We start from the raw sequence: 14,518 nt of genomic DNA on the forward strand, positions 1-14,518 counted from the left end.
CCCATAAGACCTTCACTCACCTTGCACAAAGAAAACAAAAATAACGACTTTATTCATGTGATAACAGTGTTTCAACTGTACTGTTATGAAGCTACGAGAGACTTTTTGTGCTCAAAGAAAACAAAAATAACAACTTTATTCAGTGTGAATCAATGTGAAATCAAGTCGTTATTTTTGTTTTCTTTGTACAAGATGAAGGAAGATCTTAAGGGTTTGGAATGACATGAGTAATTAATGACAGAATTTTCAGTTTTGGGTTAACTATCCCTTTAATAAACATACTGATTGTTCAGCTGATGAAAAATATTTAATATTTATGGAAAAAAAACTTTCTTTAGACAAAATCTCCATAAAGCAGTTTTAAAAGTTGTGAAATTAAATATATATATATATATATATATATGTAAGGGTGGGTGGGTGGGTTGGTAGATGTGAATCTTTGCCTTCTGAATGTTTTATAGTCTCACGTTTCTTTAGTTTCACTGTGTGTTACCTCACCATTATAATTGCTACATTTTATTCGACATATATTCAAAAAAATGGTTTTATGGCACTATTATTTCCATGAGGTTTGACTACTCTCTCTCTCTCTGCACTGTAAAAAACAATTTGTTGAGTCAACTTAAAATAATTTGTAACCTGGCTTCCTTAAAATTTTAACTTTTAATTTTAACAGTCAACTCAAAAAAAAGTTTATTCAACTTGAAATGTTAAATTACACTAAGTGACAACTTAGATATCTGAGTTGAATCAACTTAAATTTTTAAGGCAGCTGGGTTACTTACCCATCTGTTAAGTTTAGCAAACACAAATATCTAAGTTGTTACTTAGTACAACTTAACATTTCAAGTTGACTAAACTTATTTTAGTTGACTGAACTTAAAATTTTAAGGCAGCAGGGTAACAAATTATTTTAAGCTGACTCAACAAATTGTGTTTTTTATTTTTTACAGTGTATGTGGTATGGAGTAACCACCTTCACGTTCAAAATGCATCTTTAGTGGTGAGCATAAATCCCTGTTCTACAGTCCTTACTTCGGTTACCTGTTCACTGTAGAACTAATTTTAAAGTACTCTTATTAGTTTTTAAGTCACTAAATGGTTTAGCACCACACACCTTCATAAAAATGGTGGGTTAAAAACAACCATGTCTGGGTTATTTGGCAACCCAACACTGGGTAAATATTGGACAGAACACATGCTGGGAAATTTTCATGGTGCCGCCGATGAGTCGTTTGCTTTGAGTGTACAGTAGATCCGCTGAATGCTGCGTTCCAAGCAGATGTTAGTACATTTAAACAAAAAGGAAAATGTGAGATTACATAAGTTTTCCTACAGTAATAATTTGATAGCAATACAATGTAAGAAAAACTACCCAGTACCTGGATAAGAAATATTGAAAATAACCCAATAAAATGAACCAACAGGCTGAACCCAGCATTTTTAGAGTGTGTGATGTGATGTTTTTCTGTTTCTGTTTTTCCATCTGTGAATTTGTGCTTGCTTGAATGTGTCTAAGGGTTATATTTGTAATGTTTTATTGTACAGCACGTTGGTCAATGCTAGTTGTCGTAATTGTGCATTTTAAATAAATTGAAAATGATTTGAATTCAAAACAATTGCTTTGCATTAGAGTTTTTCCCATTCATTTCCTACAGTCTGCGATTTTGACCACATTTTTTCATACACTTGAATTAATTGAATGAAGTCTTTTTTTTATTTAGATTTGGAAAGCATTTTTACAAAAGCAAACAAAACAATGATACTGGTTAAAAATAATTAAAGCGCTTATAAGAGATTTTTTTCTCCTCCAAAATGATTTGAATGTCCTAGAACTGCTGACAGTAAACCCAGTTTCTACCAGTATACCTATATACCAGTACTTCTGATTGGGTCGAGGTTGGGATTTAGTAAGTTTGAAGTAAAAGTATCTGATGGATGTATACTATGTGTCAAGAGCATTCACTCAGTATCATTATCTCATTTTTGACCGCAGTGGCTTTTAGAAGGTTTTGCATCTGATCTCTTCAATTATTCTTGCCTTCAAATAAATTTTCATTTTTTTTTTTTTTTGTATGATGTTCTATTTGTAGTGTTGTCAGGGTTACGTCAACTTATCGCAAAAGTATAGAGTCCAGTACTTTCTGCAGTTGCCAGTTTTGCTATCTTCCATTAACACAAGGCAGTCCACTGAGATCACCAGGGTGGGGTTTGTTTATATACTTTTTTTTTTGCCTTATTTGATTCAATATCATGTGCTCAAGTCCAGCTATTCAGTCACAGACCATACAGTCAGAGATACTGTCATAAAGTTGGGACTTATTTGCCACATTTTCTGTTCAGTTGTTTTTCCCTGAGCTTATTCAATATGCTTCAGCGTTTCTTTGGATTTGTTTATCTCTCTGCAGTTTCACAGCTTGTGACTCTCACAGGTTTGTATGTTTTATTTGTTCAGTGCCTGAAGTGCAAACATGTGTTATCTGGAATGAGTCTAAATAAATTTGAAATGATTTTAACTTTGTTATCTATCTTAGGACAAGTATTTGTGCTAAATTCATTTCTGTTCAGTTGACAATTATAAATGGTCCATCGATTAGCCATCTTAATAAATTAAATGATAGACAAATGAAACGTTTGATAGTAGTAGGATTATGAAAGGCAGATACTGTGAACTTTATACAGATTTAAATTATTATATTATTTAAGTTTATATAGATTAAAAATTTGTGTAGTGAAAAGGATACTTTGTGATTTAGTGTATTATAACATTTAAAAAAAATGCTGAAATGTTTAAAAAAAAATGCAGTTTTGATATGTTGTGAGATTAGCACTAAGTGTTTTTTTTTTTTTTTAAATGTTTCTCAATGTGTTTAACAGGTACACAAGCTGAATGTCCTGTTCAGCTCAGCCCAAAGAGTGTTGTTGTGGAGTACGGTGGTTCTGTTGCAGTTAACTGTACCGCTTCTGTCCCGCATAATGGGATGGGATGGGAAGCCAGTGAGGGAGGAGTGGACAGGACCAGAGACAGTGTGGTCACATGGACAGTGTCAGAGCTGAGAGAATGGGACATACGGCCATTCTGCTACATAAACTTTAACATAACCCATGATACACAGTGTGAAGAAGAGCTCCTAGTCACTGTTTACAGTCAGTTTCTCTGTTATTGATATTTTAGTTTTTTCATTCTCAGAAATATCTAATAAATGTACGTTCATCATTGTGGATTTCAGAGTGTGTGAATCTTCCTCCACAGAGACTCCAGACAGTGTGTCCATCAGCATTGTGAATCACACTGGACCAATGATAGAAGGAGAGCAGTATGAGCTCCAGTGTGATGTTCAAGATGTGGCTCCTGTTCAGAATCTCACTGTCAAATGGTACAAAGGACAAACTCTGGTGGACCAAACCACTTTCACTGACACCAGCATAACTCCAGTGAATGAAACCACCACACTCCTGATCACTGCAGACAGAGCTGATGATGGAGCTCAATACAGGTGTGAAGCAGAGCTGGATCTGGGAGCAGAAGGACCTCAACCTCCTCCTACAGTCACATCAAAACCTCTCAGTGCTGAAGTATATTGTAAGTTTATTATTGCCAAATTTTCCTTTTAATTAAATGTATATTTATATGTATATGTGCAACAGTCATATTTCATCACACACAAAGTTTTGCATATTACCTGAGATCATTTGAGCAAATATTACATATTATGAACTGAATTAACACAGATAAAAAAAAAAGGATCAGTTGTGCAGTATTTTTTTTATTGTTAATAACAGCTGCTTATCATGTTGCTGTTGTGCTGAGGAATGTATCTCTGTCCTCCTCAGATAAACCAAAACACTCCAATTCAGCAGAGACCATCATTAAAAACAACAAGGTCACCCTAGACTGTACAGTGAAGGCAAAGCCGGCTCCTACGTACACATGGCGCTCAGAGCATCTGAAAGAGAAGATCAGCTCCTCAGTGCTCCCGTCCTCCAAACTCAGTCCAGGAAAATACACATGCACTGCCACAAACTCTGTGGGAAGTGACGGCAAAGTGTTCATCATCAAATCTACAGGTTATAAAATGAAAAACATATATATTTTTCCGTCTGGGAAAATATTTTAGAAATTCTCTTTTGTTGTACCAACTTGAACACTGTTTTTCTTCCACAGGTTGTCGTCCCACATTCTGGACTGCTCTTATTTTCTTCCAGTTGCTGGTTGCATTCTTAATTGTCATTTAACTCTCCTAAGCTTTTTGCTTTTCGGAAGTGGTCACACCCTGACATTTTTTTGGGGTTTGTATCTAATGAAATGTTATGACGCTAACATCTCCGGAGTAGTAACAGTTTAATGGTAAATTTTTTAGACCTTATTTGCTCCTCCCAAACCGTTGTGAAATGTGAAAAAAAAGATACCATTATATGCCAAAACAAAGGAATGTCTGAATATTAAGATCTGAATATTATTGAGCCACTTTGGGGTGTTTTGGAGGAGTGAGTCAGGAAACGTTTTCCTACACCAGCATCACGTAGTGACCTGGCCACTGTTCTGAAAGAGGAGAATGGCTCAAAATCCCTCTAGCTACTGTGCAGGACTTGCATTTGTCATTCCCAAGACAAAATGATGCTGTACTGGTCACAAAAGGAGGCCCAACACCATACTAATTGTGATCTAAAACCAGGTGTTTGAGTTTCATTGTCCAGCCCCATGTATATAGGCAACTTCTTAGGAGATTTCCAGAACTCATAGCATCACAAGACATTGGAATCAACCTGCTGTCTATAAAGGACTGAAGTGCGATGATGAGATCAGACACTGATTCTCTGCAACAGCCTCTCTGGTGCCAGATGACCTGCCATTAATGCCTTCTACCAACACAGCTGGCAAATTATTTGCTTTTGTTTTTATTTCTGTTTTATACTTGTATGTAAAGTATTATTATACTATAGACCAGTGGTTCTCAACCTTTTTTGGGCCAGTGCCCCCCTAGCCATTATCCAGGTCCCTCAACGCCCCCATCAAATAAAACATAGTCTAATAGTCCTCACTGAATATTAAAGTTGATTGTTATGATTTTGTGTGACTATTGGTATATTTACAGTAATTTATGTATGGGGTCATTGTGATTTTTAAAGAAATTACTTCAATTCAAGGATGCATTGAATTGCTAAAAAACAAAAAAAAAAAAAAAAAAAAAAAAAAAAACAGTAAAGTACTTGTGTACAGTAATTTATTTTAAAATAAGTGTAATAACATTCATTGACAGAGTTTTTAAGCATGTTGGTGATTATCATTTCTACAGCTTCAGTGTTGTTGCGATGCTGACATACCTTGTTGCCCTAAATTTAAAATGACTAAATAAAAATTTTTGTTTAGAACATATCCACATGGACGTTTTTACAGAAGAGATTTTAGTTTGTTCTTCCATTCTTGGAACTCTTGAACATCCTTTTTACTGCTGTGATATGTTTGGATGTTTTCAATTAGCTTTCTGTGAAATATAATAATATTTATCCCTTAGTTTTAGAAAATGCCCCGTTTTTTGAGAGTATATTGAATTCCCCCTTTTTTTCTGGCATAGTGGACATGGTTATTTTGGTAAAAATGGAAGAAATGTAAACCATACTTTACTATATTTCATACATTTTGTGAGAATATTACAAATACTTTAAAGAAAACCTTAAACAGTCCTATTTCTAGAAAGTTGGGATGTTTTGTAAAATTATAAAATTATAAAATTTGTGATTTGTTAATTCTATTTAACTTTTATTTAATTGACAAAAGTACAAAGAAAAGATTTCCAAAGTTTTCACTCACCAACTTGTAATGTTTTAAAATATGTTCAAATAGAAAGTAGTTTTTTTTTTTTCTTCAAATGGTAGATGTACTGTTTTTACTGTATTTGTTAAACAAACAAATGTAACCTTTTTATCCATTAACAAATCTTATTGACCTTTATTTTTTAATGGTAGTGTATATTATAGGATTTTATTTATAATATATATAGGCCTATTTTAAAAGCATGCATTTTCCTGGGGGGTGGCACCCGCCCCCGCTGAGAAACACTATAGACAATAAAAAAAAAATGCCTAATTATAACCAAGAAGCCTGCCTGCTAAAAGTCCCTAGATTTGAGCAGAACAGACCATGGAGAAGTCTTCTGTTACCTATTTTGTAAGTATGAAAACTCAGATGAGATAGGACAGATTTGACTTTCTTTATCTAACCTATAAGAATAAACAAAATAAGGTAGAAGTCAGTCTTTTACAATCATAAAATCCTTTAAATTACAGACGTTTTCCTACAGTAATAATTTGATAGGAGTACAATGTAATACAACCCTTATTTTCATTCAGGAATTTCCCGTCAGCTTTTCTCTCAGGACAGAACACAAAATTAACTGGAATTATAAGCTTCTATCTGACATTTTTGTCAAAATTGAGTTATTCACATATTGTCATTATGTGATTATTTACATTATGTGATTTTGTAAGCTGTGCACATTTTGGGCAACAAAAATGGAAACCAAAGGATTCTATCTACAGAAGTCTATGTAGGCTAATGCAAAAAACTTTGAAGCTCAATATCTGAAAACTGCTCAGAATGCAGACAGAACTTTATAATTTCAAGTCGGTGAAATGTATCCTGTTTTAACTGGGTTGGCACAGACTACACTGCCCCATGCAGCACAGGGTAGGTATGTGAGGGAATTGATCATATGCATTGACAGTAAAAATTAAACAGAAAAACTACCCAGCATAACCAAATAAAATGAACCAGAAGGCTGAACCAAAGTCTATAGAACATGATCGCGCCTTACACCGTGTCTACACTGGACGCGACAAAGCGACCATTGCAAATCATTTTAACGTTGCGTGAGCACGTCATAAATAGAATGCGGCAGCAGTTTACTGTCGGGGATTTGTCGTGTCGCGCCGCATCCAGTGTAGACGTCAATGATTATAATGGCTTCTACTGTATTTTGTCGCGCCGCTCGCGTCCGTTGTAGACAGGGTGTTAAAATAAGCTTTTTAACGTTATTGGAGCATAAAGAACAATATTTATGAGGCAGTTGTTCATTTCAAATATGATATTTAATCGTAAGCTTGGTGAACAGTTTTGAAGAATGTGATGTTTCCACATTCAAATAGATAGGAGCTGCACTTTGCCTGCCCAAGAGGCGTTTTAAATTTGGCCGCTGAGTGAAATGACTTGCCTTAAAGGGACTTTAGCTGAACCCAGTTTTTTTTAGAATGTGTGATGTGATGTTTTATTGTTTCTGTTTTTTCATCAGTGACTTTGTGCTTGCTTGAATATGTCTGATGGTTATGTTTGTAATGTTTTGTTTTGTTTTGTTTTGTTTTTAGATTGAGGAAAACATTTTTACAATAGCAAACTGGTCAAAATATTCAAAACACTTGTAAGAGAGAATTAGTCACATGTTTTTTTTTTATTTCTCCTTCAAAAATGGTTTGAATCTCCTAGGAATCCGTAAAACTGGTGACTTGTAGCAGTTTCCCTGTTATGCATGTGAAATCAGTGTACATATAAAAATAAGTTACTTTTTCATAATGTTCATTTGAGGTTTTTTTTTTTTTTTTGTTTGTTTGTTTGTTTGTTTGTTTGTTTTTTTGGTGATTACTTTTATTGGACATAGAACATAAGACAAGATTCAACATTATAGTGATTATTCCTGCCTTAAAATAAATGTTGTTTTTGTATGATGTTCTGGTTATCTTGTAAGGGGTTTCCTTAACTTCTCACAGGAGTATAGAGTTGATTTAGTTTAGTTTCTGCTGCTGTTTTGCAATCATCCAGTCAGTCCACTTAAATCTTCTTTTCCAGGGTGGAGTTTGTTCTTCTTCTTTTTTCTGGTTTGTTTAAATATCATGTGCTCAAGCGCAGCTATTCACTCACAGACCATACAGTCAGAGATACTGTCATAAAGTTTGGTCTTATTTGCTATATTCTCTGTTCAATTTCAGTTGTTTTTCCCTGAGCTTACTGAATATGCTTCAGCGTTTCTTTGGATGTGTTTACCTCTCTGCAGTTTCACAGCTTGTGACTCTCACAGGTTTGTATGTTTTATTTGTTCAGGGCCTGAAGTGCAAACATGTGTTTTTGGAATTACTTTATTGAACATTAAATGATTTTAACTTCGTTATCTATCTTAGGACTAGTATTTGTGCTAAATTCATTTCTGTTCAGTTGACAGTTATAAATGATTTGTTGATTGGCCATTTTAATAAATTAAAGGACAGACGAATGAAATATTTGATAGTAATAGCATTATGAAAGGCATATACTGTGAATGAAGTTTACATAGATGACAATTATTATGGTTTATTTAGATAAAAAAATTGTGGAGTGGAAATAATACTTTGTGATTTTGTTTATTATATTTTGTGTGTGTGTGTGTGTGTGTGTGTGTGTCTGTACAATGTGTTTAACAGGTACACAAGCTAAATGTCCTGTTCAGCTCAGCCCAAAGAGTGTTGTTGTGGAGTACGGCGGTTCTGTTGCAGTTAACTGTACCGCTTCTGTCCCGCATTATGGGATGGGATGGGAAGCCAGTGAGGGAGGAGTGGACAAGACCAGAGACAGTGTGGTCACATGGACAGTGTCAGATCTGAGAGAATGGGACATAAAGCCATTCTGCTACGTAAACTATGACATAACCCATGATATACCATGTCAAGTAGAGCTCCTAGTGACTATTTACAGTCAGTTTCTCTGTTATTGATATTCTTTGTTTTTTCATTCTCAGAAATATCTAATAAATGTACATTAATTTCAGAGTGTGTAAATCTTCCTCCACAGAGACTCCAGACAGTGTGTCTATCAGCATTGTGAATCACAGAGGACCAATGATGGAGGGAGAGCAGTATGAGCTCCAGTGTGATGTTGTTGATGTGGCTCCTGTTCAGAATCTCACTGTCAAATGGTACAAAGGACAAACTCTGCTAAGTCAAACCACTTTCACTGACACCAGCATAACTCCAGTGAATGAAGTCGCCAAACTCCTGATCACTGCAGACAGAGCTGATGATGGAGCTCAATACAGGTGTTAAGCAGAGCTGGATCTGGGAGCTGAAGGACCTCAACCTCCTCCTACAGTCACATCAAAACCTCTCAGTGCTGAAGTATACGTTTTATTTTTTGCCAAATTTGCCTTTTAATTACATTTATATTTTTTCTAAAGGACCTTAGTGTGAAGGATGTGCAACTTTCGTAGTTCATCACACACAGAGATTTGCATATTATCTGAGATCATTTGATTAATTATGACATAATTAAATTAGCACGGATGAAAAGTTTTCAGTTGTGCAGTATTTTTACTGATTTTTTTTAATGTGTTAAGAACTAATTAAATGACAGACAAATGAAACATTTGACAGTAATAGCATTATGAAATGCTGTAAGTCAGGGGCGATCCTAGGATTTTCATTTTAGGGGGGCTCAGCCCCCAATGAGGGTATAATAACAAAAAATAAATTTAGGTTACAGTAGATGGGGAGCCGATTGCTTCTCCATGATATTTTATAAACTGTATTTAAACTGCACAGATGCAGATATTATAACAATCTATCGATAAACGACCTCGTCCTTTGTTTTTCGCTCTGTGCCACCGCGGTCTGCGAGTTGAAGAACACGCTGAAAGAAAGACGGGGGAGGAGCCGATCGAAGTCTGCCGCAATTTTGATATGAAAATGGCCTAGCGACGCCCATGCTGTGAATCAAGTTTATAGCCTAGATGAAAATTATTATATCAGTATAGTTTATATAGATGAAAAAATTGTGCAGTGAAAGGGATGCTTTGTGATTTTGTGTATTATATTAACATATTAGAAAATATTTTGAAATATTTGAAAAAAAAAGGTCAGTGTTTAATATGCTGTGAGATAATGTTTCTCAATGTGTTTAACAGGTACACAAGCTAAATGTCCTGTTCAGCTCAGCCCAAAGAGTGTTGTTGTGGAGTACGGCGGTTCTGTTGCAGTTAACTGTACCGCTTCTGTCCCGCATTATTGGATGGGATGGGAAGCCAGTGAGGGAGGAGTGGACAAGACCAGAGACAGTGTGGTCACATGGACAGTGTCAGATCTGAGAGAATGGGACATAAAGCCATTCTGCTACGTAAACTATGACATAACCCATGATATACCATGTCAAGTAGAGCTCCTAGTGACTATTTACAGTCAGTTTCTCTGTTATTGATATTCTTTGTTTTTTCATTCTCAGAAATATCTAATAAATGTACATTAATTTCAGAGTGTGTAAATCTTCCTCCACAGAGACTCCAGACAGTGTGTCCATCAGCATTGTGAATCACAAAGGACCAATGAAGGAGGGAAAGCAGTATGAGCTCCAGTGTGACATTAAAGATGTGGCTCCTGTTCAGAATCTCACTGTCAAATGGTACAAAGGACAAACTCTGCTAAGCCAAACCACTTTCACTGACACCAGCATAACTCCAGTGAATGAAGTCGCCAAACTCCTGATCACTGCAGGCAGAGCTGATGATGGAGCTCAATACAGGTGTGAAGCAGAGCTGGATCTGGGAGCAGAAGGACCTCAACCTCCTCCTACAGTCACATCAAAGCCTCTCAGTGCTGAAGTAAACTGTAAGTTTATTTTTGCCAAATTTGTCTTTTAATTAAATGTATATTTTTTCTAAAGGACCTTAGTGTGAAGGATGTGCAACTTTCATATTTCATCACACACACAGAGATTTGCATATTAACTGAAATCAAATATTACATTTTAAGAATTGAATTAACATAAAAAGGATCAGCTGTGCTTTATTTTTAGTTATTTATTAAAAACAGCTTGCTCATCATGAAATGTATCTCTGTCCTCCTCAGAGCATCTGAAAGAGGAGATCAGTTCCTCAGTGCTCCCGTCCTCCACACTCAGTCCAGGAAAATACATGTGTACCACTGCAAACTCTCTGGGAAGATTACTGCAAAATTGCAGTAATTATATTGCATTTCATACTCTTTGTTTAGCTTAGTTGTTTGGCTATCATTAATAATGTGTGCACATTTTTTTTTGACATATCTGATTATGAATACTTGTTGTTGTTGTAGATGTTGGATTGGGTGTTTCTTATTTTGTACATTGTGTTTGATTTCTAGGTGTAAAACCAGAGTCACTCTTTTCTACACTCTTAAAAAATAAAGGTTCTTTCTATAAAGATTGTTGGGTTTTATACATTAACTTATTTGCTAGCTTGTTTTTTGACATAGTACTGGGTCAGTCAACCTAATCTGCAGGAAGAAAAATGCTATCAGTAGGCTGTTCCATTAAATCATATTCTTTATTACTTAAAGAGAGATAATACATTAAAAATACTATTTTGTATTTTCCCCACCTTTTTACTGATATATGTTACCCTGGATCACAAAACCAGTCATAAGGGTAATTTTTTATTTTATTTTATTTATTTTTTTAAAATTGAGATGCATTAAATTATTTGGCTGAGATACAACTATCCAGAAAATCTGGAATCTGAGGGTGCAAAAAAAAATCTAAATATTGAGAAAATTGCCATTAAAGTTCAAATGCATATTACCAATCAAAAATTAAGTTTTTATATATTTTTACAATATATCTTCATGGAACATGATCTTTATTTAATATCCTAATGATTTTTGGCATAAAAGAAAAATCAATAATTTTGACCCATACAGTGTATTTTTGGCTATTGCTACAAATATACCCCAGCGACTTAAGACTGGTTTTGTGGTTCAGGGTCACATATGCATTCAATTTTATCATGTTCTCAGTGCAAAGATAAAATATAAATTAATTATTATTATTATTATTATTATTATTATTATTTATTTTTTTATTATTTATTTATTTTTTTTACAATTTTCTTAATTTACTGTGACCCTAAAGTCATCTTCCACCCTATTAGTATGTACTTAATTGGACTACAATTCCACTGGGACCATTTTCAGGAAGTGATATTGTTTCTTTTCCCTCTGGAATTCAACTGCACAAACTCAACTCTCAACTCTCACTCCTACATTTTTAAGTGTTTTAAATGTTATCTTGCTTGTCACACCCTGTTCCACCCTGTTAGGCTATGCTATGGATAATGTTTGTCTCGTCAAAAGATGTAAAAACACATCTGACATATTTATAAAAGTTCTGTTTATCTATAGAAGATTAGAGAGCTAAATGTTGATCACTCAAAGAGCTACGGCTAACTTAGCTCTAAATTTTCCACCCTGTTAGATGAAATGTTAAATAAATAGTAGTAGAACAAGTAGTATTTATTGTACATTGCAAAATATATATATATATATATATGTGTGTGTGTGTGTGTGTGTGTGTGTGTGTGTATATATTTATATACACTGACCAAAATTATAAACGCAACACTTTTGTTTTTGCCCCCATTTTTCGTGAGCTGAACTCGAAGATCTAAGACTTTTTCTATGTACACAAAAGGTCTATTTCTGTCTAAATCTGTGTTAGTGCCATGCGAGAACTGGGATGTTTTCAGCTTCCAGGAATTGTGTACAGATCCTTTCAACATGATGGTCGTGGATGAATGGCACAACAATGGGCCTTAGGATCTAGTCACGGTATCTCTGTGCATTGAAAATACCATCAATAAAATGCAACTGTGTTTGTCCATAACATATGCCTGCCCATACCATAACCCCACCGTCACCATGGGCCACTCGATCCACAACGTGGGCATCAGCAAACCACTTACCCACACAACACCATACACGCTGTCTGCCATCTGCCCTGTACAGTGAAAACCGGGATTCATCCGTGAAGAGAACACCTCTCCAAAGTGCCAGACGCCATCAAATGTAAACATTTGCCCACTCAAGTCGGTAACGATGATGAACTGCAGTCAGGTCGAGACCCCGATGAGGATGACGAGCATGCAGATGAGCTTCCCTGAGATGGTTTCTGACAGTTTGTGCAGAAATTCTTTGGTTATGCAAACCGATTGTTGCAGCAGCTGTCTGGGTGGCTGGTCTCAGACGATCTTGGAGGTGAAGATGCTGGATGTGGAGGCCCCTAAGCTGGTGTGGTTACATGTGGTCTGCGGTTGTGTGTGCCAAATTCTCTTAAACGCCTTTGGAGACGGCTTATGGTAGAGAAGTGAACATTCAATTAATGGGCAACAGCTCTGGTGGACATTCCTGCAGTCAGCAAGCCAATTCCATGCTCCTTCAAAACTTGCGACATCTGTGGCATTGTGCTGTGTGATAAAACTGCACATTTTAGAGTGGCCTTGTATTGTGGCCAGCCTAAGTCACACCTGTGCAATAATCATGCTGTCTAATCAGCATCTTGATATGCCACACCTGTGAGGTGGATGGATTATCTCGGCAAAGGAGAAGTGCTCACTAACAATGATTTAGACGGATTTGTGAACAATATTTGAGAGAAACAGGCATTTTGTGTATATAGAAAAAGTCTTAGATCTTTGAGTTCAGCTCATGAAAAATGGGGGCAAAAACAAAAGTGCTGTGTTTATAATTTTGGTCAGTGTATATACATATATTCAAATACTGTGCAGAACCCTTAAGCTCCAAGGTTTCTGATAGAAAATCTGAGCTTGGAGGAAGAAAAAAGGCTGAAGATATTTAATGCTGTTTAGTTGGGTATCTTCATAAGCACTGTCTTAAATGAGTTAAATAATGCCTTGAATAAACTTAAAAAGTTGTGAGAAAATGAGATTTGCATCAGATCCGTGTCATGTGCAGCAGTGGCAGGTCTTAAAATCACAGAAGCAAATGAAGGTATCGTATCAAAGAACAAAGGTAACAGATAATTGTAGCTATAATATGGATTAGTCTATATTTAATTTATGCAGTTAAGACTGCAAAGTGTTTGATAACTATTTCTGTAGGGTGAAGCCAGCAAAAGTGGGACAGTGGACTAAAATTGGACAGATAATCTTGTGGTTTAGTGCTCCTTTCTTTTTTTTTTTTTCTTTTTTTAAATGTACTACTAATAATAGGTGGTCTTGAAATGTTGTAATAACAGTATGTTTGAATATCAACATTTCATTAGTCAAATGTAAGTCATATGGGCGTGGTTACCACTCAAATGCTGGAAGGTCTGAGAAAGTACATGGTAAGTGCCTGTACATAGTTTAGGTCTAGTACAGTAATTCAAACTACAATATCGATTTTGAATTACATGTTCATGTGATCACTCAATTTTATGCAATGATGTGCAAATTACTTTGTTCTATTTTTTTTTTTTTTAAATATTACATTTTATTACTGTCCCGATTTACCTGAACATGTTAGATAAATTGGAACAGTGGCATTCAGCTAAAGTGGGACATCTTATAAAGTAAAAGATAATACATTGCTTAATGTGAGAAATTGTTTTGTTTTACAGAAAATGTCACAAGCTGTAGGCAGAAGACAGAAAGAAAAAAACTAGAATACAAGTTTGTAAATATTAGGTTTTTGTGCAGTGTCTGTAAACAAAGGCATCACTGTCCATTACTATTGTTTGTTAGTTAATCCAAAT

The 14,518-nt window shown here is 35.3% G+C and overlaps 2 protein-coding genes across 7 annotated transcripts; both read left to right on the forward strand.

Moving 5' to 3' along the window:
- The first annotated feature begins 2,240 nt into the window (after positions 1-2,240).
- Positions 2,241-5,377, forward strand: LOC127158290 (hemicentin-1-like). The gene is made up of 5 exons (XM_051101459.1): positions 2,241-2,432; positions 2,878-3,147; positions 3,254-3,583; positions 3,835-4,068; positions 4,166-5,377. Exons 1-5 carry the CDS (start codon positions 2,369-2,371, stop codon positions 4,234-4,236), a joined length of 969 nt encoding a protein of 322 aa, XP_050957416.1. The 5' UTR covers positions 2,241-2,368; the 3' UTR covers positions 4,237-5,377.
- A 147-nt stretch (positions 5,378-5,524) lies between these two features.
- On the forward strand, positions 5,525-11,195 carry LOC127158293 (intercellular adhesion molecule 1-like). 6 transcript variants are annotated; one of them, XM_051101462.1, is made up of 6 exons: positions 5,525-6,169; positions 7,981-8,069; positions 8,449-8,718; positions 8,816-9,059; positions 10,535-10,620; positions 10,861-11,195. In XM_051101462.1, coding segments are annotated over exons 1-6 (843 nt in total). In that variant the 5' UTR covers positions 5,525-6,017; the 3' UTR covers positions 10,863-11,195. The 6 variants fall into 6 exon arrangements, 5 of the variants coding, with proteins under 5 accessions (XP_050957419.1, XP_050957417.1, XP_050957418.1 ...); XR_007826110.1 differs by lacking the exons at positions 10,535-10,620; positions 10,861-11,195 and adding an exon at positions 9,924-10,044 and having other exon boundaries at positions 8,816-9,138; XM_051101460.1 differs by lacking the exon at positions 8,816-9,059 and having other exon boundaries at positions 10,291-10,620.
- Positions 11,196-14,518: the final 3,323 nt, after the last annotated feature.

Source organism: Labeo rohita, unplaced genomic scaffold (assembly GCF_022985175.1).
Source record: "Labeo rohita strain BAU-BD-2019 unplaced genomic scaffold, IGBB_LRoh.1.0 scaffold_1435, whole genome shotgun sequence".
NCBI lineage: Eukaryota > Metazoa > Chordata > Actinopteri > Cypriniformes > Cyprinidae > Labeo > Labeo rohita.